This window comes from Carcharodon carcharias (assembly GCF_017639515.1).
Source record: "Carcharodon carcharias isolate sCarCar2 chromosome 35 unlocalized genomic scaffold, sCarCar2.pri SUPER_35_unloc_2, whole genome shotgun sequence".
Classification (NCBI taxonomy): Eukaryota; Metazoa; Chordata; class Chondrichthyes; order Lamniformes; family Lamnidae; genus Carcharodon; species Carcharodon carcharias.
This window is the reverse complement of record NW_024470712.1, coordinates 771,829-798,611: the sequence shown is the minus strand read 5'-3', so window position 1 is coordinate 798,611 and position 26,783 is coordinate 771,829. Positions and strand designations below refer to the sequence as shown.

General features: G+C 54.0%; 1 protein-coding gene across 1 annotated transcript in view; it reads right to left on the bottom strand.

The window, feature by feature from the left end:
* LOC121274205 (proteolipid protein 2-like) overlaps positions 1 to 26,261 on the bottom strand; it is an 83,049-nt gene extending 56,788 nt beyond the window's left edge. The window contains exon 1 of the mRNA XM_041181405.1: positions 26,024 to 26,261. Within this exon, the coding sequence (XP_041037339.1) occupies positions 26,024 to 26,131 (108 nt within the window). The 5' untranslated portion in view covers positions 26,132 to 26,261. The remainder of the gene's footprint in view (positions 1 to 26,023) is intronic.
* Between the last annotated feature and the right edge of the window lie 522 nt (positions 26,262 to 26,783).

The following is a 26,783-nucleotide window of genomic DNA, read 5'->3' as shown; positions in this document are numbered from 1 at the left end:
GGATTCCTCCATGTAAGACAGGCCTGGTGAGGCCTGATACAGTGACTGGACCACTGGAAGAGTCCAGCCAGGCAATCAGGAGCTGATTGCACCTCCTCTGTCTGTGTCACCTTTTCTCTTTCATTTATTTCTCTCCTGAAGCCTCCACTGGTCTCCAGGCTGTTAGATAAGCTGCTGTTGTTAATCCTGAAGTACTTCAGAAACAAGGCCATTTCCTATTAACCTTCCTCAATCAGACAATTCCCTGGAGTGCTAAATCCCTCTGAATTTGGATGTCGAACACAGTAATGAGCCTTTGGGTTAACAGCGGGGGTGGGAACAGGCCACACGAGACTTCTCACTTCTCAATGCCCTGTTCTCCATCCTGCCCCCCCTCCCTCACTAACACAGCAAACCTGCTCTTGCTAGTGTAGCCTGCCGGCAGGGCAGAAAAAGCCACAGGGTCACAAACACCAATCGAAAGCTTTTCAAATGTGTGTGGATTCCTGGCTGACATAAACAACAGCGGAGAGAAGGGCCTTTAGCTAAATCCTTACAAAGCTCAAGATAGGTTCCAGCCAGGTGACAGCAGCTTATTCCACGCCCCACACTTCATGAACAGAGGGAGAGAAGATAGACATAAAGCCCCTCGAGGATCCTCCGCCAGTTAAAGACACCACCATCACTATCCCTGGGAATGTCCTGTCCCACCGGCAGGACAGACACAGCAGAGATGGCGACACAATCAGGAGGGAGTTCCCCCTGGGAGTCCGCAACATCGGCTCCGGACCCCATGAAGTCTCCTGGCATCAGGTCAAACATGGGCAAGGAAACCTCCTGCTGATCACCAAGTCCCTCCCTCCCTCAGCTGATGAATCAGTGCTTCCTCCATGTTGAACACCACTTGGAGGAAGCACTGGGGGTGGAAAAGGAGCAGAATGTACTCTGGGTGGGGGGACTTCAATGTCCATCTCCAAGGGCAGCTCGGTAGCACCACTACTGACCGAGTCCTAAAGGACATAGCTGCTAGACTGGGTCTGCAGCAGGTGGTGAGGGAACCAACAAGAGGGAGAAACATACTTGACCTCATCCTCACCAACCTGCCTGTCACAGATACATCTGTCCATGACAGTATCGGTAGGAGTGACCACCGCACAGTCATTGTGGAGACAAAGTCCCAGATTCACTGAGGAGACCCTCCATCGTGTTGTGTGGCACTACCAGCATGCTAAATGGGATAGATTTCAAACAGATCTAGCAACTCAAGACTGGGCATCCATGAGGTGCTGTGGGCCATCAGCAGCAGCAGAATTGTACTCGAGCACACTCTGTAACTTCATGGCCCAGCATATCCCCCACTCTACCATTACCATCAAGCCAGGGATCAACCCTGGTTCAATGAAGAGTGCAGGAGGACATGCCAGGAGCAGCACCAGGTACACCTAAAAATGAGGTGCCAACCTGGTGAAGCTATAACACAGGACTACTTGTGTGCCAAACAGCAGAAGCAGCAAGTGATAGACAGAGATAAGCAATCCCACAACCAACTGATCAGATCTAAGCTCTGCAGTCCTGTCACATCCATTCATGACAATTAAACAAATCACTGGAGGAGGAGACTCCACAAATATCCCCATCCTCAATGATGGGGGAGCCCAGCAGCTCAGTGCAAAAGATAAGGCTGAAGGATTTGCAACAATCTTCAGCCTGAAGTGCCAAGTGGATGATCCATCTCAGCCTCCTCCGGAGGTCCCCAGCATCACAGATGCCAGTCTTCAGACTATTCAATTCACTCCACGTGATATCAAGAAACAGCTGAAGGCACTGGATACAGCAAAGGCTATGGGCCCTGATAATATTCCGGCGATAGTACTGAAGACTTGTGCTCCAGAACTTGCCACACCCCTAGCCAAGCTGTTCCAGTACAGCTACAACACTGGCATCTACCCAGCTATGTGGAAAATTGCCCAGGTTTGTCCAGTATACAAAAAGCAGGTCAAATCCAACCCGGCCAATTACTGCCCCATCAGCCTACTCTCCATCATCAGTAAAGTAATGGAAGGGGTCATCAACAGTGCTATCAAGCGGCACTTGTTTAGCAATAACCTGCTCACTGATGCCCAGTCTGGGTTCTGCCAGGGTCACTCAGCTCCTGACCTCATTACAGCCTTGGTTCAAACATGGACAAAAGAGCTGAACTCCCCGAGGTGAGGTGAGAGGGACTGCCCTTGACATCAAGGCCGCATTTGACTGAGTGTGGCATCAAGGAGCCCCAGCTAAACTAGAGTCAGTGGGAATCAGGGGGAAAACTCTCCGCTGGTTGGAGTCATACCTAGCACAAAGGAAGATGGTTGTGGTTGTTGGAGGTCGGTCATCTCAGCTCCAGGACATCACTGCAGGAGTTCCTCAGGGTAGTGTCCTCGGCCCAACCATCTTCAGCTGCTTCATCAATGACTTTTTCTCTAGTGAGAACAATCCGAGTTTCTCCAACCTCTCCTCATAGCTAATAACCTCCAGACCAGGCAGCATCCTGGTAAACCTCCACTGCACCCTCTCCAATGCCTCCATATCCTTCTGGTAATGTGGTGACCAGAATTGCACGCAATATTCCAAGTGTGGCCTAACCAAGGTTCTATACAGCTGCAGCATGACTTCCCAGCTTTTCTACTCAATACCCCTGCCAATGAAGGCAAGCATGCCATATGCCTTCCTGACTGCCTTATCCACCTGCGTTGCCACTTTCAGTGACCTCTGGACCTATACACCCAGATCCCTCTGCCCGTCAATGCACTTAAGGGTTCCGCCATTTACTGTATAATTCCTACCTCCATTAGACCTTCCAAAATGCATTACCTTGCATTTGTCCAGATTAAACTCCACCTGCCATTTCTCCGCCCAAGTCTCCAACCGATCTATATCCCATTGTATCCTTTGACAATCCTCTTCACTATCTGCAACTCCTCCAACCTTAGTGTCTTCTCAAACTTACTAATTAGCCCAGTTACATTTCCCTCCAAATCATTTATGTATACCGCAAACAACAAAGGTCCCAGCACTGATCCTTGCAGAACTCCACCAGTCACAGCTCTCCATTCAGAAAAGCACCCTTCCACTGCTACCCTCTGTCTTCTGTATCCATCTTGCCAGCTCACCCCTGATCCCGTGCGACTTTACCTTCTGTACCAGTCTGCCATGAGGGACCTTGTCAAAGGCCTGACTGAAATCCATGTAGATAACATCCACTGCCCTTCCATCGTTGATCATCTTTGTCACTTCCTCGAAAAACTCGATCAAGTTATTGAGACACAACCTCCCCTTCACAAAACCATGCTGCCTCTCACTAATATGCCCGTTTGCTTCCAAATGGTAGTAAATCCTGTCACGAAGAATCTTCTCCAATAATTTCCCTACCACTGACGTAAGGCTCACCGGCCTATAATTTCCTGGATTATCCCTGCTACCCTTCTTAAACAATGGAACAACATTGGCCATTCTCCAGTCCTCTGGGACCTCACGTAGCCAGTGAGGATACAAAGATTTCTGTCAAGGCCCCAGCAATCTCCTCCCTTGCCTCCCTCACTACTCTGGGGTAGATCCCATCTGGACCTGGGGACTTATCCACCTTAATATTCTTCAAGACGCCTAACATCTCTTTTTTTTTTGATCTCAACATGATCCAGGCTATCTACACACTCTTCCCTAGATAAATCGACCGCTAGGTCCTTCTCTTGGGTGAATACTGATGAGAAGTATTCATTTAGTATCTCTAATCTGACCTGAGAGAAAGGTGCCAAATCTGAAGACTTCAGTAAGACAGTTGGAAATCACCAGAGCAGCGGCGTAGAAGACAAGGAGGCTGAGAGGCAGAGAGACAAGTCAACTGTTCGGCTTACTGAGGGCCGCACCATAGCATGGGGAGGTCTGTGGGAAATCCTGACCTGGCAGCAGAGTCAAAGAGCTTAGCGATGATTGAGGAAGGGCGAGCAAACATTCACAAAGTCTCAAAACCTTCAGATGAAGGCTGCCATTAGCAGCAGCACTGGGCAAGTTGAGCGCAGGTTTCCCTGCACCCTGGGTCTGAGGTCCACACCATTACACCTGGCAATCGCGAGGCAGCAATTGAAACAAAAAGGTTAACTGCTTCAAATGATATCCCAGTGGGAGGAGAGCAGTGAAGTAAGATTACTAACAATTCATTTCAAAATTCCAACCAGTTTAGGAACTGATACCAAAAGGGGTCAGTGACCATGATGTGGCACCTATCAATGACAGGCTGATCATGGGAAAACCCCATGACTGCAACAGACGTTTAAGCTTAAAGAAGCGACGGATTCCAAATTCACCACGCCAGACCAATTTGGGCGTACGGACGAGTCAAATCACACACGGAATGGAGAGCTACCGAAGAAGTGATTTTTAAGATCCTGACTTGCTTCCAGATTAAACAATAAAGCCAGAGGCTGAACAGGTCAACACAGTATTATACAAAACAAAAATAAAAATAGCTGGAAAAGCTCAGCAGGTCTGACAGCATCTGCGGAGAGGAACACAGTTAACGTTTCGAGTCCGTATGACTCTTTAACAGAACTATACACTGTTGGAGCAATTGCTGATGATGTTATAACAAGACAGGGCATTAAGGAAACATCAGATAAGTTCAAAGAGGGCGTAAAAGCCTTTAATAATTAATTTATGGGGCAACAAGATACTAGAAAGAGCTAAGTTCAACAAAAGGGTGCAGAAACCAGGAGAACTGGTAGATGCCTTTATCAATGACTGGCTGAAGGTTGCAAATATGATTTTTTTTTATTATTCACTCACTGGATGTGGGGCTTCACTGGCTGGGCCCAGCATTTATTGCCCATCCCTTAGTGCCCCTTGAGAAGGTGGGGGTGAGCTGCCTTCTTGAACCGCTGCAGTCTATGTGGTGTAGGTACACCCACAGAGCTGTTAAGGAGGGAGTTCCAGGATTTTGACCCAGCGACAGTGAAGGAACGGCCAATATATTTCCAAGTCAGGATGGTGAGTGACTTGGAGGGGAACTTCTAGGTGGTGGTGTTCCCATATGTCTGCTGCCCTTGTCCTTCTAGATGGTAGTGGCCGTGGGTTTGGAAGGTGCTGTCAAAGGAGGCTTGGTGAGTTCCTGCAGTGCATCTTGTAGATGGTACACACACTGCTGTTACTGTGCGTCGGTGGTGGAGGGAGTGAATGTTTGTGGATGGGGTGCCGATCAAGTGGGCTGCTTTGTCCTGGACGGTGTCAAGGTGATCTTAAAACTGAGCTGATACAAGACCACATCCAAGCCGGTGTTACCGAAGGAACCCTATGTGACTGTGCAGAAATCCAAAGTCTTCATTTTGGAAAAGGTGAGACAAACAGAGGTTCGTAAACAAAACGGAGCCACACTGAGAGGAGGTGACAAGACCTGGTTAGGAAAACCCTCGATGACAGTACAACTGCATAAAGAAAAGCATGTCAAAGGCTCTCCAAGGAACAAAACACCTTGGGGAACAAAGGCTAAGGCACCATTAACCCAATACCAGCCTAAAAGCCCCACAGGCTGAACACTGGCCTGCAAACACTGCAGGATACTTTCATTGTAAAAGGAAAGATGCACAGAGCTAAAACCTCTAAGTACACAGAGGAAAATGAGAGAATCTTCACCCACACAACCATCCGCGAAATTGAGGAATCTCAACAAGGAGAGGAAGTACAATGCTTCCTGGTGGGATCAAACCCCCAGTGTACTCATTCTGGAGGGCGGACCTGTGTGTGAACGGATATATCACTGGTTTCGAACTGGATACAGGAACACGTGTAACAATCTTGTCCGACAGAGCCGTGGCTGGTAACACAAAGAATGAAGGCATCTACGCCCAGTTATATGGTCCAGGAGGGATCAAACTGCAAATCATAGGCGTGTTACCTGCACCGCTCCCAAACAGGAACCGACAGATCCTGGGAACGCTACAAGTTCTTCCCAACCATGGATTTTCTCTTCTGACCTGAAACTACTGTGTCAGCCCCAACCTCACCCAGAGATCTCAGTCAACAGACCATCAATCGATGGTACTGAATCTGAACGCTGGAACTGTCCAAATGCACTGAAGAGCTGGATCGGGTCATCAGCAGTGACTTTTTGACACTGAGACCGATGGTCCAGCCCCTTTCTCCCCACATTCATAAGAACATAAGAAATTTGAACAGGAGTAGGTCATTCGGCTCCACCATTCAGTAAGATCATGACTGATCAGCCCCAGGCCTCAACTCCTCTTTCGTGTCAGCTCCTCATAGCCCTCAACCCCCCGATATTTCAAAAATCTACCTACCTCCTCTTTAAATCCTTCCAGTGATCTAGCGTCCACAACTCTCTGGGGTAGAGAATTCCAGACATTCACTACCCTCTGAGAGAAGAAATTCCTTCACATCTCAGTTTTAAATGGGTGCCCCCTTATTCTGTAACTACGTCCCCCAGTTTGAGGTTCCCACACTCGTGGAAACATCTTCTCAATATCTACCCTGTCAAGCCCCCTGCAGAATCTTGCACGTTTCAATAAGATCACCCCTCATTCTCCTAAACTCTAATGAATAAAGGCCTAACCTGTTTAGCCGTTCTTGATAAATCAACCCCTTCATCCCAGGAATCAGCCTAGTGAATCTCTTTTTGAACTGCCTCCAATGCCAATATATCCTTTCTTAGATATATCCTTTCATCTAACAGTGGTGACCCCCACCATGTAAGTGTGTCCACACCTAACCCATCCACCACAAATGGTAGTCCAGGTTGCAAGCAGTCCAACAAGTGCAGTGATATTGTCACTGGACTAATATTCCAGAGACCCAGGGTAATGCTCTGGGGACCCGGGTTCAAACCCCACCATGGCAGCTGGTGGAATTTGAATTCAATAAAATATCTGGAATGAAAAACCTAATGAAAGACCATGAAACCATTGCTGATTGTTGCAAAACCCCATCTGGTTCACTAATGCCCCTTCAGGGAAAGAAATCTGCTGTCCTTACCTGGTCTGGCCTACATGTGACTCCAGACCCACAGCAATGTGGGCTGGCTCTTAAAAATGCCCCTCTGAACAAGGGCAATTAGGGATGGGCAATAAAAATGCTGGCCTAGCCAGCGACCCCCACGTCCTGTGAGTGAATAAATAAACAAAAATGTCGACGACTAGAGACAGAACTGAACCCCGAACGTCCACCCTCTTCCACGATGGAAGTCACTGACCTTCCGGCTATACTGGAGCTGATAGAATTTGACAGAAAGCAAGATGTTGATCAAGTGCCTTTCTCCCAGCTTCCTGTCTGCCCAGACAATTATGCCTGGAGGCAACAGGCCAAGATTACTCACCAGCTCACAAACAAAAGGCTACAAGGAGCCACCACTGTAGGAGGAGGACAGAGCTGTTCAAAGGAACCAGGCGGAACTCAGTGAACAAGGATAGGGAACCTATCAAATGCACAGAGAGGGATGAACCCACAAAATCCAATCGATCACACTCTCATCCAGCACCTGATCTCGCTCACCACAACTCTCCTTTCACTTTTGATTTAGACAGCATGGTGGTGATTCAGTTTTGCATTTGCTCCCCTCTCCGTTCCCCACCCCAGTCACCCATTTCCTTTCCCCCATCACTGTTGACCCCCCTGGCATCACCTTCCACCTCCCCTCTACTAGCCACAATCCTTTACCTTCGGGGATGACCAGGTGAATGTTCCCTTCCTTCCCAAAAATCCCACCCCCATCTGCATTAACCTCCCCAATCTCCTCCTTCCCACCCCAAGGATCTGTGCCTGCCTCCAAGTCCCCATTAATCACCCTCACCATCCATTCTACTACCTTCGAACCCTCACCCTCCCACCCTATTGCCTCACTCTGCCCTCGGTCATTCTAGCCATTCCCTCGAACCACACTCACCCTCAGTTCGCTCCCGAGGAGGCAGTCTTGGCCTCATCAGAGCTCTCCCTTGAACATTCACCTGGACACCCGCACCCTCTGAACCCCTTCCCCCCCTCCGGACCCCTTCCGGACACCTTCCCCCTGGAACCCTAACCCCCAAAACCCCTTAGTCCTTCCCCCTTCTTGACTCATTCAGACACCCTCACTTCTTCTGCCGTCCTTAGTCCTTCCCCCTTCCTGACTCCCCCTCAGAGCCCCTTACTCCTTCCTTTCCACGGCCTCCCTCCCCTCTCCGCTCTCCGTCCTCCCCCTATACTCCCTTCCCCTCTCTGCACTCCTTCACCTCCCAAAAACCCCTCCCCTTACACCTTCCACCCACCTTATACCTGCCTCCACAGTTGCCATCTTCCCCCCATTACCCCTCCTCTCCACATACTCCCTTCCCCCATCTCCATTCCCTTACTCCTCACAACCTCCGCCCCCCCAAACATCTTCAGCCCCCCCTCCCAACTTCATCCCCCTGCGACACCTCTTCCTCTCCCCGTTGATCCTAGTCCTTCCTCTCCCAGACCCTCAACCATCATCCAGCAGTGACTTTCCAACTTCTGTGAACTGCTTCACAGCAGAGCCATGTCCATGAGGACCCACCCAGCAGAGCCATGTCCAACAGAACCCACCCAGCAGAGCCATGTCCATGAGAATCCACCCAGCAGAGCCATGTCCAACAGAACCCACCCAGCAGAGCCATGTCCATGAGGACCCACCCAGCAGAGCCGTGTCCATGAGGACCCACCCAGCAGAGCCGTGTCCATGAGGACCCACCCAGCAGAGCCATGTCCATGAGGACCTACCCAGCAGAGCCATGTCCATGAGGACCCACCCAGCAGAGCCATGTCCATGAGGAGACACCCAGCAGAGCCATGTCCATGAGGACCCACCCAGCAGAGCCATGTCCATGAGAATCCACCCAGCACAGCCATGTCCATGAGAACCCACCCAGCAGAGCCATGTCCATGAGGACCCACCCAGCAGAGCCATGTCCATGAGAATCCAACCAGCAGAGCCATGTCCATGAGGACCCACCCAGCAGAGCCATGTCCATGAGGACCCACCCAGCAGAGCCATGTCCATGAGAATCCAACCAGCAGAGGTATGTCCATGAGAATCCACCCAGCAGAGCCATGTCCATGAGAACCCACCCAGCAGAGCCATGTCCATGAGAATCCAACCAGCAGAGCCATGTCCATGAGAATCCAACCAGCAGAGCCATGTCCATGAGGACCCACCCAGCAGAGCCATGTCCATGAGGACCCACCCAGCAGAGCCATGTCCATGAGGACCCACCCAGCAGAGCCATGTCCATGAGAATCCACCCAGCAGAGCCATGTCCATGAGAACCCACCCAGCAGAGCCATGTCCATGAGGACCCACCCAGCAGAGCCATGTCCATGAGGACCCACCCAGCAGAGCCATGTCCATGAGGACCCACCCAGCAGAGCCATGTCCATGAGGATCCACCCAGCAGAGCCGTGTCCATGAGGATCCACCCAGCAGAGCCACGTCCATGAGGACCCACCCAGCAGAGCCACGTCCATGAGGACCCACCCAGCAGAGCCATGTCCATGAGAATCCACCCAGCAGAGCCATGTCCATGAGAATCCATGAGACAGGTTGACTGGTGCATTCAGGATACAAGGTGTGAAGCCACTGGAGAGAGGCTACTGCAAAGATTCACCAGAACAGCCCAGGGTGGGGAACCTCAGCTATGAGGATAGATCGGAGAAGCTGGGACTGTTTCCCTTGGGGAAGAGAAGGTTGAGAGGAGATTTGATAGACGTGTTCAAAACCATCAGGGCTCTGGACACAGCAGATAGGGAGAAACTCATCCCATTGTTGGCAAGGTTGAGAATCACAGGCTACAGGTTTGAGATGATTAGCAAGAGAACCAGTGAAACACTGAAAAACAGCAAATGCTCCCAATATGGAAAGCACAGCCTTGAGGGTGTGCGAGAGGGCAATTCAATGGTGCAAGGAGGAGCAGGCACGATGGGTTGAGTGGCCTCCTCCTGCTCCTATGTCCCTGTGTTCCTACACCAATATTAAAGAAGAGCAGAACAAAGGATAAATATCTGATGAGAAAAATGCAGGGAGAAAGGTGGGAGGATGGGAAAGGTTAACAGCATCCGCATGGGGTCAGCAGAGACAAAATGGGCTGAATATTCTCCTCCTGTGCTGTAAACATTGTATTATGTTAAAGATGGGACCCTCAAAATGTCAGCGCTCCCTCAGTACTGACCCTCCGACAGTGCAACACTCCCTCAGTACTGACCCTCCGACAGTGCAACACTCCCTCAGTACTGACCCTGACAGTGCAGCACTCCCTCAGTACTGACCCTCCGACAGTGCAACACTCCCTCAGCACTGACCCTCCGACAGTGAGGCGCTCCCTCAGCACTGACCCTCCGACAGTGCGGCGCTCCCTCAGCGCTGACCCTCCCACAGTGAGGCGCTCCCTCAGCCCTGACCCTGCAACAGTGCAGCACTCCCTCAGCACTGACTATCCCACAGTGAGGCGGTCCCTCAGCCCTGACCCTCCGACTTGAGTGGGATTGAAACTCAGTATGTTCTGACTGGAGGTGAGAGGGCGAGACTCACTGTCTGATGGCTGTCTGATGGCTGTCTGATGGCTGACTGTGATTTCAGTCACTGTTTCCCAAGGAGCCTCTTTGCTTTTCAGACAGTGTCCCTGAGGGATTTAAATCTTTCTATTTTGACTCCAAATGTCCCTTCCTGACTCCGTTGTTGAATGTGCAAGGAAGTGATAGCTACAGTATTCATGAGGTTACAGTGGGGCTGCCACTGTTTAGGAGAGTTGTCACCGGGGTCAGACTGCAGTCGGCCATGAACATGTGTGAGGGTTTGTGAGGCTAGTAACACAGGTCACATTGCATGAGGCTCAGTAGCAGAGGTTAAGGGTGAGTGAGATTTGTAACTGGGATGTTCACTGATGATTGCACAATGTTCAGCACCATTCGTGACCCCTCAGATACTGAAGCAGTCCATGTCCAAATGCAGCAAGACCTGGACAATATCCACTGACAAGTGGCAAGTAACATTCACACCACACAAGTGCCAGGCAATGATCATCTCCAACAGGAAAGACTATCCACGGCACCTTGATGTTCAATGGCATTACCATCACTGAATCCCACACTATCAACATCTTGGGGGTTACCACTGACCAGAAACTGAAATGGACCAGCCAGCCAAGTGGGAATGGTTGTTGTGAGGAAAATGTAAAGATCAAGAGGATTTGGACAGACTTTGTGAGTGGGTGAGAACATGTCAGATGGAATATAATATGGAAAAATGTGAGGTTATCCACATTGGTTGCAGGAACAGAGGAACAGAGCATTTCCTAAATGATAAGAGATTAGAAAGTGTAGGTGTACAAAGGGACCTGGGTGTCCTTGTCCATAAGTGACTGAACATGCAGGTGCAGCAGGCAGTTAGGAAGGCTAATGGTGTGTTAGCCTTTATTGCAAGAGGATTTGAGTCCAGGAGAAGTGAAGTCTTACTTCAATTGTATAGAAGCTTAGTTAGACCGCACCTGGAGTACTGTGCGCAGTTTTGGTTCCCTTACCTTAGGAAGGATATTATTGCCATAGAGGGAGCAAAGGTTCACCAGACTTGTTCCTGAATGGCGGGATTGTCCTATGAAGAGAGATCGGGGAAACTGGGCCTGTATTCTCTAGAGTTTCGAAGAAGAGAGGTGATCTCATTGAAACCTACAAAATACTTAAAGGAATAGACAGGGTAGATGCAGGTGAGATGTTCCCCCTGGTTGGGGAATCTAGAACCAAGGGACACTATTTCAAAATAAGGGGGAAGCCACTTAGGACAGAGATGAGGAGAATTTCTTTACTCAGAGGGTTGTGAATCTTTGGAATTTGCTACCCCAGAGGGCTGTGAAAGCTCAGTGATTGAGTATGTTAAAGCAGAAATTGACAGATTTCTAAATGCCAATGACATAAAGGGATATGGGGATGGTGTGGGAAAAAGGCATTGGAGTGGATGATCAGCTAGGATCGTACTGAATGGAGGAGCAGGCACGATGGGCTGAGTGGCCTCCTCCTGCTCCTATGTCCCTGTGTTCCTACACCAATATTAAAGAGGAGCAGGTCAGAGGCTGGGAATTTTGGGGAATTTTGTGCAACGTAACTCATTGGAACATGCATATTAGGAGTAGGCCACTCAGCCCCTTGAACCTGCTCAGCTGTTCAATACGATCATGGCTGATCTGCGAGTAACCTCAACCCCAGAGTCACACCCACTCCAGCTTTCAGGTCATACTTTTATATTTCTATTTGCGCTATCAGTTCATCTGTTTTGTTTTGAGTGCTACGTGCATTTAACGAACAAAGAACAAAGAAAAGTACAGCACAGGAACAGGCCCTTCGGCCCTCCAAGACTGCGCCGATCATATTGCCCGTCAACTAAAACACTTTGCACTTCCGGGGTCCGTATTCCTCTATTCCCATCCTATTCATGTATTTGTCAAGCAGCCTCTTAAACAGCACTATCGTACCTGCTTCCACCACCTCCTCTGGCAGCGAATTCCAGACACTCACTACCCTCTGTGTAAAAAACTTGCCCCGCACATCTCCTCTATAGTTTTCTCCTCTCACCTTAAATCTATGTCCCCTAGTAATTGACTCTTCCACCCTGGGAAAAAGCTTCTGACTATCTACTCTGTCAATGCCACTCATAACTTTGTAAATTTCTATCAAGTCGCCCCTCAATCTCCGTCGCTCTAGTGAGAACAATCCGAGTTTCTCCAACCTCTCCTCATAGCTACTAACCTCCAGACCAGGCAGCATCCTGGTAAACCTCATCTGCACCCTCTCCAGAAACAGCTTTTAGCTTTGTCTTTGTATTATTTTTGTTGCCTTATCTGCTAATTTAATCTTCAATCTGTACTCTCTCTCCCTTCCTGTCACAGTCTGTTTCTCACTTCTCATATTGATACCTTTCTCGCTTACCTTGTCTCTACTCTTTGGTTTGTCAAGTTACCCCAAGCTGAAGGAGGTGAGTGAGAGAAGGGCAGAGAGAGAGGAAGGGGCAGAAAGAGAGAGAGAGAGAGGAAGGGGCAGAAAGAGAGAGAGAGAGAGAGGAAGGGGCAGAGAGAGAGAGAGGAAGGGGCAGAGAGAGAGAGAGGAAGGGGCAGAGAGAGAGAGAGGAAGGGGCAGAGAGAGAGAGAGGAAGGGGCAGAGAGAGAGAGAGGAAGGGGCAGAGAGAGAGAGAGGAAGGGGCAGAGAGAGAGAGGAAGGGGCAGAGAGAGAGAGGAAGGGGCAGAGAGAGAGAGGAAGGGGCAGAGAGAGAGAGGAAGGGGCAGAGAGAGAGAGGAAGGGGCAGAGAGAGAGAGGAAGGGGCAGAGAGAGAGAGGAAGGGGCAGAGAGAGAGAGGAAGGGGCAGAGAGAGAGAGGAAGGGGCAGAGAGAGAGAGGAAGGGCCAGAGAGAGAGAGGAAGGGGCAGAGAGAGAGAGGAAGGGCCAGAGAGAGAGAGGAAGGGCCAGAGAGAGAGAGGAAGGGGCAGAGAGAGAGAGGAAGGGGCAGAGAGAGAGAGGAAGGGGCAGAGAGAGAGAGGAAGGGGCAGAGAGAGAGAGGAAGGGGCAGAGAGAGAGAGGAAGGGGCAGAGAGAGAGAGGAAGGGGCAGAGAGAGAGAGGAAGGGGCAGAGAGAGAGAGGAAGGGGCAGAGAGAGAGAGGAAGGGGCAGAGAGAGAGAGGAAGGGGCAGAGAGAGAGAGGAAGGGGCAGAGAGAGAGAGGAAGGGGCAGAGAGAGAGAGGAAGGGGCAGAGAGAGAGAGGAAGGGGCAGAGAGAGAGAGGAAGGGGCAGAGAGAGAGAGGAAGGGGCAGAGAGAGAGAGGAAGGGGCAGAGAGAGAGAGGAAGGGGCAGAGAGAGAGAGGAAGGGGCAGAGAGAGAGAGGAAGGGGCAGAGAGAGAGAGGAAGGGGCAGAGAGAGAGAGGAAGGGGCAGAGAGAGAGAGGAAGGGGCAGAGAGAGAGAGGAAGGGGCAGAGAGAGAGAGGAAGGGGCAGAGAGAGAGAGGAAGGGGCAGAGAGAGAGAGGAAGGGGCAGAGAGAGAGAGGAAGGGGCAGAGAGAGAGAGGAAGGGGCAGAGAGAGAGAGACGGGGGGCAGAGAGAGAGACGGGGGGCAGAGAGAGAGACGGGGGGCAGAGAGAGAGACGGGGGGCAGAGAGAGAGACGGGGGGCAGAGAGAGAGACGGGGGGCAGAGAGAGAGACGGGGGGGCAGAGAGAGAGACGGGGGGCAGAGAGAGAGACGGGGGGGCAGAGAGAGAGACGGGGGGCAGAGAGAGAGACGGGGGGGCAGAGAGAGAGACGGGGGGGCAGAGAGAGAGACGGGGGGGCAGAGAGAGAGACGGGGGGGCAGAGAGAGAGACGGGGGGGCAGAGAGAGAGACGGGGGGGCAGAGAGAGAGACGGGGGGGCAGAGAGAGAGACGGGGGGGCAGAGAGAGAGACGGGGGGGCAGAGAGAGAGACGGGGGGGCAGAGAGAGAGACGGGGGGGCAGAGAGAGAGACGGGGGGGCAGAGAGAGAGACGGGGGGGCAGAGAGAGAGACGGGGGGGCAGAGAGAGAGACGGGGGGGCAGAGAGAGAGACGGGGGGGCAGAGAGAGAGACGGGGGGGGCAGAGAGAGAGACGGGGGGGGGCAGAGAGAGAGACGGGGGGGGGGCAGAGAGAGAGACGGGGGGGGCAGAGAGAGAGACGGGGGGGGCAGAGAGAGAGACGGGGGGGGGCAGAGAGAGAGACGGGGGGGGGCAGAGAGAGAGACGGGGGGGGGCAGAGAGAGAGACGGGGGGGGCAGAGAGAGAAGGGGGGCAGAGAGAGAAGGGGGGCAGAGAGAGAAGGGGGGCAGAGAGAGAAGGGGGGCAGAGAGAGAAGGGGGGCAGAGAGAGAAGGGGGGCAGAGAGAGAAGGGGGGCAGAGAGAGAAGGGGGGCAGAGAGAGAAGGGGGGCAGAGAGAGAGGGGGGGGCAGAGAGAGAGGGGGGGGCAGAGAGAGAGGGGGGGGGGCAGAGAGAGAGAGGAAGGGGCAGAGAGAGAGAGAGAGAGAGAGAGAGAGAGGGGGGCAGAGAGAGAGAGGGGGGGCAGAGAGAGAGAGAGAGGAAGGGGCAGAGAGAGAGAGAGAGAGAGAGAGAGAGAGAGGGGGGGGGCAGAGAGAGAGAGAGAGAGAGAGGGGGGGGGCAGAGAGAGAGAGGAAGGGGCAGAGAGAGAGAGAGAGAGAGAGAGAGAGGGGGGCAGAGAGAGAGAGGGGGGGCAGAGAGAGAGAGAGAGGAAGGGGCAGAGAGAGAGAGGAAGGGGCAGAGAGAGAGAGGAAGGGGCAGAGAGAGAGAGAGAGAGAGAGAGAGAGAGAGGGGGGCAGAGAGAGAGAGAGAGAGAGAGAGGGGGGGGCAGAGAGAGCGAGGAAGGGGCAGAGAGAGAGAGAGAGAGAGAGAGGGGGGCAGAGAGAGAGAGAGAGAGAGGGGGGGGGGCAGAGAGAGAGAGGAAGGGGCAGAGAGAGAGAGAGAGAGGAAGGGGCAGAGAGAGAGAGAGAGAGAGGGGGGGGGCAGAGAGAGAGAGAGAGAATGAAGGGCAGAGAGAGAGAGACAGAATGAAGGGCAGAGAGTCAAGGGCAGAGAGTGAGATGTGCAGAGTGAGGGGGGAGACTGAGGGGGAGAGTGACAGGAGTGAGATGAGAGTGACAGGTAGCTGTTGGAGTGCAAGCAGGATGTGAGCAGTCCTTGTACACCCACTGATAACACAAGTTACAGAGAACAGCAAGAGTCTTTCATAGGAGCAACCAGCCAGGAGCACAGTGAGATGGAGGAACACAGGGTAGAGACAACCAGCCAGGAGCACAGTGAGATGGAGGAACACAGGGTAGAGACAACCAGCAAGGAACACAGTGAGATGGAGGAACACAGGGTAGAGACAACCAGCCAGGAGCACAGTGAGATGGAGGAACACAGGGTAGAGACAACCAGCCAGGAGCACAGTGAGATGGAGGAACACAGGGTAGAGACAACCAGCCAGGAGCACAGTGAGATGGAGGAACACAGGGTAGAGACAACCAGCCAGGAGCACAGTGAGATGGAGGAACACAGGGTAGAGACAACCAGCCAGGAGCACAGTGAGATGGAGGAACACAGGGTAGAGACAACCAGCCAGGAGCACAGTGAGATGGAGGAACACAGGGTAGAGACAACCAGCCAGGAGCACAGTGAGATGGAGGAACACAGGGTAGAGACAACCAGCCAGGAGCACAGTGAGATGGAGGAACACAGGGTAGAGACAACCAGCCAGGAGCACAGTGAGATGGAGGAACACAGGGTAGAGACAACCAGCCAGGAGCACAGTGAGATGGAGGAACACAGGGTAGAGACAACCAGCCAGGAGCACAGTGAGATGGAGGAACACAGGGTAGAGACAACCAGCCAGGAGCACAGTGAGATGGAGGAACACAGGGTAGAGACAACCAGCCAGGAACACAGTGAGATGGAGGAACACAGGGTAGAGACAACCAGCCAGGAGCACAGTGAGATGGAGGAACACAGGGTAGAGACAACCAGCCAGGAGCACAGTGAGATGGAGGAACACAGGGTAGATACAACCAGCCAGGAGCACAGCGAGATGGAGGAACACAGGGTAGGGGGGTGTGAAAGGGCCTGGGTGAAAAAAGGGACAGAGTGGCAGCAGAAGGAGGGACAGAGAGTGACCAATGGGGGTGGGACAGAGAGTCACCATGGGGGTGGGACAGAGAGTGACCAATGGAGGAGGGACAGAGAGTCACCATGGGGGTGGGACAGAGAGTCACCATGGGGGTGGGACAGAGAGTCACCATGGGGGTGGGACAGAGAGTGACCAATGGAGGAGGGACAGAGAGTCACCATGGGGGTGGGACAGAGAGTGACCATGGGGGTGGGACAGAGAGTGACCAATGGAGGAGGGACAGAGAGTGACCAATGGAGGAGGGACAAAGAGTCACCATGGGGGTGGGACAGAGATTCACCATGGGGGTGGGACAGAGAGTCACCATGGGGGTGGGACAGAGAGTCACCATGGGGGTGGGACAGAGAGTCACCATGGGGGTGGGACAGAGAGTCACCATGGGGGTGGGACAGAGAGTCACCATGGGGGTGGGACAGAGAGTCACCATGGGGGTGGGACAGAGAGTCACCATGGGGGTGGGACAGAGAGTCACCATGGGGGTGGGACAGAGAGTCACCATGGGGGTGGGACAGAGATTCACCATGGGGGTGGGACAGAGATTCACCATGGGGGTGGGACAGAGATTCACCATGGGGGTGGGACAGAGAGTCACCATGGGGGTGGGACAGAGAGTCACCATGGGGGTGGGACAGAGAGTCACCATGGGGGTGGGACAGAGAGTCACCATGGGGGTGGGACAGAGAGTCACCATGGGGGAGGGACAGACAGTCACCATGGGGGTGGGACAGACAGTCACCATGGGGGTGGGACAGACAGTCACCATGGGGGTGGGACAGAGAGTCACCATGGGGGTGGGACAGAGAGTCACCATGGGGGTGGGACAGAGAGTCACCATGGGGGTGGGACAGAGAGTCACCATGGGGGTGGGACAGAGAGTCACCATGGGGGTGGGACAGAGAGTCACCATGGGGGTGGGACAGAGAGTGACCAATGGAGGAGGGACAGAGAGTCACCATGGGGGTGGGACAGAGAGTGACCAATGGAGGAGGGACAGAGAGTGACCAATGGAGGAGGGACAGAGAGTCACCATGGGGGTGGGACAGAGAGACACCATGGGGGTGGGACAGAGAGTCACCATGGGGGTGGGACAGAGAGTCACCATGGGGGTGGGACAGAGAGTCACCATGGGGGTGGGACAGAGAGTCACCATGGGGGTGGGACAGAGAGTGACCAATGGAGGAGGGACAGAGAGTCACCATGGGGGTGGGACAGAGAGTCACCATGGGGGTGGGCCAGAGAGTCACCATGGGGGTGGGACAGAGAGTCACCATGGGGGTGGGACAGAGAGTGACCAATGGAGGAGGGACAAAGAGTCACCATGGGGGTGGGACAGAGAGTGACCAATGGAGGAGGGACAAAGAGTCACCATGGGGGTGGGACAGAGAGTCACCATGGGGGTGGGACAGAGAGTCACCATGGGGGTGGGACAGAGAGTCACCATGGGGGTGGGACAGAGAGTCACCATGGGGGTGGGACAGAGAGTCACCATGGGGGTGGGACAGAGAGTCACCATGGGGGTGGGACAGACAGTCACCATGGGGGTGGGACAGACAGTCACCATGGGGGTGGGACAGAGAGTCACCATGGGGGTGGGACAGAGAGTCACCATGGGGGTGGGACAGAGAGTCACCATGGGGGTGGGACAGAGAGTCACCATGGGGGTGGGACAGAGAGTGACCAATGGAGGAGGGACAAAGAGTCACCATGGGGGTGGGACAGAGAGTCACCATGGGGGTGGGACAGAGAGTCACCATGGGGGTGGGACAGAGAGTCACCATGGGGGTGGGACAGAGAGTCACCATGGGGGTGGGACAGAGAGTCACCATGGGGGTGGGACAGACAGTCACCATGGGGGAGGGACAGAGAGTCACCATGGGGGTGGGACAGACAGTCACCATGGGGGAGGGACAGAGAGTCACCATGGGGGTGGGACAGAGAGTCACCATGGGGGTGGGACAGACAGTCACCATGGGGGTGGGACAGACAGTCACCATGGGGGTGGGACAGACAGTCACCATGGGGGTGGGACAGAGAGTCACCATGGGGGTGGGACAGAGAGTCACCATGGGGGTGGGACAGAGAGTCACCATGGGGGTGGGACAGTGAGTGACCAATGGAGGAGGGACAGAGAGTCACCATGGGGGTGGGACAGAGAGTCACCATGGGGGTGGGACAGAGAGTCACCATGGGGGTGGGACAGAGAGTCACCATGGGGGTGGGACAGAGAGTGACCAATGGAGGAGGGACAGAGAGTCACCATGGGGGTGGGACAGAGAGTGACCAATGGAGGAGGGACAGAGAGTGACCAATGGAGGAGGGACAGAGAGTCACCATGGGGGTGGGACAGAGAGACACCATGGGGGTGGGACAGAGAGTCACCATGGGGGTGGGACAGACAGTCACCATGGGGGTGGGACAGACAGTCACCATGGGGGTGGGACAGACAGTCACCATGGGGGTGGGACAGACAGTCACCATGGGGGTGGGACAGAGAGTCACCATGGGGGTGGGACAGAGAGTCACCATGGGGGTGGGACAGAGAGTCACCATGGGGGTGGGACAGTGAGTGACCAATGGAGGAGGGACAGAGAGTCACCATGGGGGTGGGACAGAGAGTCACCATGGGGGTGGGACAGAGAGTCACCATGGGGGTGGGACAGACAGTCACCATGGGGGTGGGACAGACAGTCACCATGGGGGTGGGACAGAGAGTCACCATGGGGGTGGGACAGAGAGTCACCATGGGGGTGGGACAGAGAGTCACCATGGGGGTGGGACAGAGAGTGACCAATGGAGGAGGGACAAAGAGTCACCATGGGGGTGGGACAGAGAGTCAACATGGGGGTGGGACAGAGAGTCACCATGGGGGTGGGACAGAGAGTCACCATGGGGGTGGGACAGAGAGTCACCATGGGGGTGGGACAGAGAGTGACCATGGGGGTGGGACAGAGAGTCACCATGGGGGTGGGACAGAGAGTAACATTGAGGGGGGATAGAGAATGATTGAGTCTGATAGTGGGAGGTGGAGATAGAGAGTGAGTAAGAGTTAGAGAGGGAGGGGAAGATAGTAAGTAACAGTGGGAGGGGAGATGGAGAGTGAATGACAGGGGAGGGGGGACAGAGTGAGTGACAGTGAGAATGGGAGGGGATGTTGGGGATGTGAGAGTGAGGGGGGGAGAAAGAGCGTGAGTGACAATGGGGGAGGGATGAGGAGAGTGAGTGAGTGTGGGAGGGGGAGAGAGAGGATGAGTGAGTGGGAGGGGGAGAGAGCGAGTGAGTGAGAATGAGACAGGAAGGGGAGATAGTGAATGACAGTGAGGGGGAGGCGGAGTGAGACACAGTGATAGTGAGAGTGACGGGGAGATAGAGTGAGTGACAGTGGGATTGGGATGGGGAGAGAGAGTGGGTCAGAGGAGGAGAGTGAGAGTGAAAGTAGGAGGGGGGAGAGAGTGAGTGAGTGTGGGAGGAGGAGAGTGAGTGAGTGAGTGTGGGAGGAGAGTGAGTGAGTGACAGTGAGAGAGGAGGGGGAGATAGAGAGTGAGAGGAGGGGGAGAAAGAGAGAGTGAGAGAGAGAAGGAGGAACACAGGAACAGGAGTGGGCCATTCAGCCCATCGAGCCTGCTCTGCTGTTGAATTTAATAATAATCTACTTTACCGCCACTCTCCCACACTATCCCCATTTCCCATGATGTCACTCATTTACAGGAAGCTATCAATCTCAGTCTGGAACATGCTCAGTGACTGACCCTCCACAGCCCTCTCCCTCTCAGTCCTAGACCTCCCCTTACTCTGAGGCTGTGACCCTTGGTTCTAGACTCCTCAGTCTGGGGTGACACCCTCCCCACATCCACCCTGTCAGAATGCTGTAAGTTTCAGTGAGATCCCCTCTCATTCATCAACATGGCAGTGAATACAGGCCCAGTCTCCTCAATCTCTCCTCATTCGACAATCTCGCCATCCCAGGATTCAGTCTGGTGAGCCTTCACTGCACACCCTCTATGGCAAGTATATCCTTTCTTAGGTAAGGAGACCAATACTGTACACAATACTCAAGGTGTGGTCTCACCAAGACCCTGTATAATTGCATTAAGACATCTTTACTCCTGTACTCAAATTCCCTCATAATGACCAACATACCAGTTGCCTTCCCACTCTCTTGCTGTACCTGCATGCTATATTTTAGTGACTCATGAAAAAGGAGAGCCAAGTCCCTTTGGAAACTGACATTTCCCAGCCTCTCCCCATGTCAGAAATACTCTGCCTATCTGTCCTGCCTACCAAAGTCAACACATTCAGGCTTATTCACATTATATTCTAGCTGCCATGTCCTTGCTCACTCAACCTGTCCAAATCCTCTTTGGAGGGAGGGGGAGATGGAGAGGGAGTGAGAGTGAGGGAGGGGGAGATGGAAAGTGAGCGAGAGTCAAGAGAGGGAGGGGGGAGATGGAGAGTGAGCGAGAGTCAAGAGAGGGAGGGGGGAGATGGAGAGTGAGCGAGAGTCAAGAGAGGGAGGGGGGAGATGGAGAGAGAGCGAGAGTCAAGAGAGGGAGGGGGGAGATGGAGAGTGAGCGAGTGTCAAGAGAGGGAGGGGGGAGATGGAGAGTGAGCGAGAGTCAAGAGAGGGAGGGGGGAGATGGAGAGTGAGCGAGAGTGAGGGAGGGGGAGATGGAGAGTGAGCGAGAGTCAAGAGAGGGAGGGGGAGATGGAGAGTGAGCGAGAGTCAAGAGAGGGAGGGGGGAGATGGAGAGGGAGCGAGAGTCAAGAGAGGGAGGGGGGAGATGGAGAGTGAGCGAGAGTCAAGAGAGGGAGGGGGGAGATGGAGAGGGAGTGAGAGTGAGGGAGGGGGAGATGGAAAGTGAACGAGAGTGAGGGAGGGGCGAGATGGAGAGTGAGCGAGAGTCAAGAGAGGGAGGGGGGAGATGGAGAGTGAGCGAGAGTGAGGGAGAGGGAGATGGAGAGTGAGCGAGAGTCAAGAGAGGGAGGGGGGAGATGGAGAGTGAGCGAGAGTCAAGAGAGGGAGGGGGGAGATGGAGAGTGAGCGAGAGTCAAGAGAGGGAGGGGGGAGATGGAGAGTGAGCGAGAGTCAAGAGAGGGAGGGGGGAGATGGAGAGTGAGCGAGAGTCAAGAGAGGGAGGGGGGAGATGGAGAGTGAGCGAGAGTCAAGAGAGGGAGGGGGGAGATGGAGAGTGAGCGAGAGTCAAGAGAGGGAGGGGGGAGATGGAGAGGGAGCGAGAGTCAAGAGAGGGAGGGGGGAGATGGAGAGGGTGCGAGAGTCAAGAGAGGGAGGGGGGAGATGGAGAGGGAGCGAGAGTCAAGAGAGGGAGGGGGGAGATGGAGAGTGAGCGAGAGTCAAGAGAGGGAGGGGGGAGATGGAGAGTGAGCGAGAGTCAAGAGAGGGAGGGGGGAGATGGAGAGTGAGCGAGAGTCAAGAGAGGGAGGGGGGAGATGGAGAGAGAGCGAGAGTCAAGAGAGGGAGGGGGGAGATGGAGAGTGAGCGAGAGTCAAGAGAGGGAGGGGGGAGATGGAGAGTGAGCGAGGGAGGGGGGAGATGGAGAGTGAGCGAGGGAGGGGGGAGATGGAGAGTGAGAGAGGGAGGGGGAGATGGAGAGTGAGAGAGGGAGGGGGAGATGGAGAGTGAGAGAGGGAGGGGGAGATGGAGAGTGAGAGAGGGAGGGGGAGATGGAGAGTGAGAGAGGGAGGGGGAGATGGAGAGTGAGAGAGGGAGGGGGAGATGGAGAGTGAGAGAGGGACGGGGAGATGGAGAGTGAGAGAAGGAGGGGGAGATGGAGAGTGAGAGAGGGTGGGGGAGATGGAGAGTGAGAGAGGGAGGGGGAGATGGAGAGTGAGAGAGGGAGGGGGAGATGGAGAGTGAGGGAGGTCGGGAGTGAGTGAGAGAGGGAGGTCGGGAGTGAGTGAGAGAGGGAGGTCGGGAGTGAGTGAGAGAGGGAGGTCGGGAGTGAGTGAGAGAGGGAGGTCGGGAGTGAGTGAGAGAGGGAGGTCGGGAGTGAGTGAGAGAGGGAGGGGTAGATGGAGAGTGAGAGAGGGAGGTCGGGAGTGAGTGAGAGAGGGAGGTCGGGAGTGAGTGAGAGAGGGAGGTCGGGAGTGAGTGAGAGAGGGAGGTCGGGAGTGAGTGAGAGAGGGAGGTCGGGAGTGAGTGAGAGAGGGAGGTCGGGAGTGAGTGAGAGAGGGAGGTCGGGAGTGAGTGAGAGAGGGAGGTCGGGAGTGAGTGAGAGAGGGAGGTCGGGAGTGAGTGAGAGAGGGAGGTCGGGAGTGAGTGAGAGAGGGAGGTCGGGAGTGAGTGAGAGAGGGAGGTCGGGAGTGAGTGAGAGAGGGAGGTCGGGAGTGAGTGAGATTGGGAGTGAGTGAGATTGGGAGTGAGTGAGAGAGGGAGATTGGGAGTGAGTGAAAGGGAGATTGGGAGTGAGTGAAAGGGAGATTGGGAGTGAGTGAGAGTGAGGGGGGGTGGGAGATTGGGAGTGAGTGTGTGAGTGAGAGAGATTGGGAGTGAGTGAGAGGAAGATTGGGAATGAGTGAAAGGGAGATTGGGAGTGAGTGAGAGTGAGGGGGGGGTGGGAGATTGGGAGTGAGTGTGTGAGTGAGAGAGATTGGGAATGAGTGAGAGTGAGGGGGAGTGGGAGATTGGGAGTGAGTGAGTGAGTGAGTCAGAGAGATTGGGAGTGAGTGAGAGGGAGATTGGGAATGAGTGAGAGTGAGGGGGAGTGGGAGATTGGGAGTGAGTGAGTGAGTGAGTCAGAGAGATTGGGAGTGAGTGAGAGGGAGATTGGGAATGAGTGAGAGTGAGGGGGAGTGGGAGATTGGGAGTGAGTGAGTGAGTGAGTCAGAGAGATTGGGAGTGAGTGAGAGGGAGATTGGGAATGAGTGAGAGTGAGATTGGGAATGAGTGAGAGTGAGGGGGAGTGGGAGATAGTGAGTGAGTGAGTGAGAGAGAGAGAGTTTGGGAGTGAGTGAGAGAGTGAGATTGGGAGTGAGTGACAGAGTGAGATTGGGAGTGAGTGACAGAGTGAGATTGGGAGTGAGTGAGAGAGTGAGATTGGGAGTGAGTGACAGAGTGAGATTGGGAGTGAGTGACAGAGTGAGATTGGGAGTGAGTGACAGAGTGAGATTGGGAGTGAGTGACAGAGTGAGATTGGGAGTGAGTGAGGGAGGGAGATTGGGAGTGAGTGAGGGAGGGAGATTGGGAGTGAGTGAGGGACGGAGATTGGGAGTGAGTGAGGGAGGGATATTTGGAGTGAGTGAATGAGTGAGAGAGATTGGAGTGAGTGAGAGAGGGAGGGAGGGAGATTTGGAGTGAGTGAGGGAGTTTGGAAGTGAGAAAGGGAGGGAGATTGGGAGTGTGTGAGTGAGTGAGAGAGACTGGGAGTGAGTGAGAGAGACTGGGAGTGAGTGAGAGAGACTGGGAGTGAGTGAGAGAGACTGGGAGTGAGGGAGAGAGACTGGGAGTGAGGGAGAGAGATTGGGAGTGAGTGAGAGTGAGATTGGGAATGAGTGAGAGTGAGGGGGAGTGGGAGATAGTGAGTGAGTGAGTGAGAGAGAGAGAGTTTGGGAGTGAGTGAGAGAGTGAGATTGGGAGTGAGTGAGAGAGTGAGATTGGGAGTGAGTGACAGAGTGAGATTGGGAGTGAGTGACAGAGTGAGATTGGGAGTGAGTGACAGAGTGAGATTGGGAGTGAGTGACAGAGTGAGATTGGGAGTGAGTGAGGGAGTGAGATTGGGAGTGAGTGAGGGAGGGAGATTGGGAGTGAGTGAGGGACGGAGATTGGGAGTGAGTGAGGGAGGGATATTTGGAGTGAGTGAATGAGTGAGAGAGATTGGAGTGAGTGAGAGAGGGAGGGAGGGAGATTTGGAGTGAGTGAGGGAGTTTGGAAGTGAGAAAGGGAGGGAGATTGGGAGTGTGTGAGTGAGTGAGAGAGATTGGGAGTGAGTGAGAGAGACTGGGAGTGAGTGAGAGAGACTGGGAGTGAGGGAGAGAGACTGGGAGTGAGTGAGAGAGACTGGGAGTGAGTGAGAGAGACTGGGAGTGAGGGAGAGAGACTGGGAGTGAGGGAGAGAGACTGGGAGTGAGGGAGAGAGACTGGGAGTGAGGGAGAGAGATTGGGAGTGAGTGAGGGAGGGAGATTGGGAGTGAGTGAGGGAGTGAGGGAGGGAGTGAGGGAGTGAGTGAGTGAGGGAGGGAGACTGGGAGTGAGTGAGGGAGGGAGATTGGGAGTGAGAAAGGGAGGGAGATTGGGAGTGTGTGAGTGAGTGAGAGAGATTGGGAGTGAGTGAGAGAGACTGGGAGTGAGTGAGAGAGACTGGGAGTGAGGGAGAGAGACTGGGAGTGAGGGAGAGAGACTGGGAGTGAGGGAGAGAGATTGGGAGTGAGTGAGGGAGGGAGATTGGGAGTGAGTGAGGGAGTGAGGGAGTGAGGGAGGGAGTGAGGGAGGGAGACTGGGAGTGAGTGAGGGAGGGAGATTGGGAGTGAGTGAGGGAGATTGGGAGTGAGTGAGGGAGGGAGATTGGGAGTGAGTGAGTGAGAGAGACTGGGAGTGAGTGAGAGAGACTGGGAGTGAGTGAGGGAGGGAGATTGGGAGTGAGTGAGGGAGTGAGGGAGTGAGGGAGGGAGTGAGGGAGTGAGGGAGGGAGACTGGGAGTGAGTGAGGGAGGGAGATTGGGAGTGAGTGAGGGAGATTGGGAGTGAGTGAGGGAGGGAGATTGGGAGTGAGTGAGTGAGAGAGACTGGGAGTGAGTGAGAGAGACTGGGAGTGAGTGAGGGAGGGAGATTGGGAGTGAGTGAGTGAGAGAGACTGGGAGTGAGTGAGAGAGACTGGGAGTGAGGGAGAGAGATTGGGAGTGAGTGAGGGAGGGAGATTGGGAGTGAGTGAGTGAGGGAGGGAGACTGGGAGTGAGTGAGGGAGGGAGATTGGGAGTGAGTGAGGGAGGGAGATTGGGAGTGAGGGAGGGAGATTGGGAGTGAGTGAGGGAGGGAGATTGGGAGTGAGGGAGGGAAGAGCGGAGCAGGTTTCACACAGCGCAGTGACTGAGTTTGCACTCAGAGTTGAAGTGGGAGTGCCGGATATAAATAGCAGCTGGTGTATGTGAGAGATTACTCACGCCTGTTTAAACATGCAGCCAAAAGGAGCTGAGCTCCGAGAGAGCGAGAGGGAGTCTGGAAAAAGAGAGCTTGATCCTAGTTAGCTGCAGGGGAGTGAGATCCTATTAAATCAGGAATGACAGGGACCGGGAGAGAGAGGGAGGGAGGGCTCAATGCAGCCTGTCTAACTTCCCAAAGTTAGCCCTTAGCAAAGTGAGAGGAAGGGCAGGTCCCTGACATCTCTCCTAAGTCTCTCTTACCATCTCTGCGAGTAAGACCAAGCCTTTTCTGGTGTGCGCGAAGTTCGTGAAGCGAGCGAAGATCCCATCGCTCTCCTGGGCAGAGGTGTAATGTTCCTCACTGGACATCTCGTCAGCCTGGAGGTCCACACAGCGTGTGCTCTGTCTTCTACCGACTCCTCTCTCAGAGAACTGCTTCCGAGAGGTGCAGCGACTCTCTCTCTCTCCCTGAGGAGGGAGGATCCGTTAAAGGGGAAGGGCAGCCTCGCCCTCTTCTTCCTCCTGCTTTCTCTCTGACATTTCACATTCGCACTGTCTCACTCACACGGACCAGCTCTCTCATTCATTCCCTCCCTTATTCCAGATCATATTAAAGGCCCATTGTCCTCTCAGTCACTCTGACTGATTCACAGACAGGCTGTGTGTAACTCAGTGCGAGAAGGACTAACTGCATCTGCTCGAGGATTTCAGCATAAGACCAACTGCACGCATTGATTCCCACACCCCTCTCTATCAATCCAAACTAATTCCACTGCCCCGCTCTCTCCCCATAACCCTGTATCAATCCCAAATTAATCCCACTGCCCCGCTCTCTCCCAATAGCCCTGTATCAATCCCAAATTAATCCCACTGCCCCGCTCTCTCCCCATAGCCCTGTATCAATCCCACACTAATCCCACTGCCCTGCTCTCTCCCCATAGCCCTGTATCAATCCCACACTAATCCCACTGCCCTGCTCTCTCCCCATAGCCCTGTATCAATCCCACACTAATCCCACTGC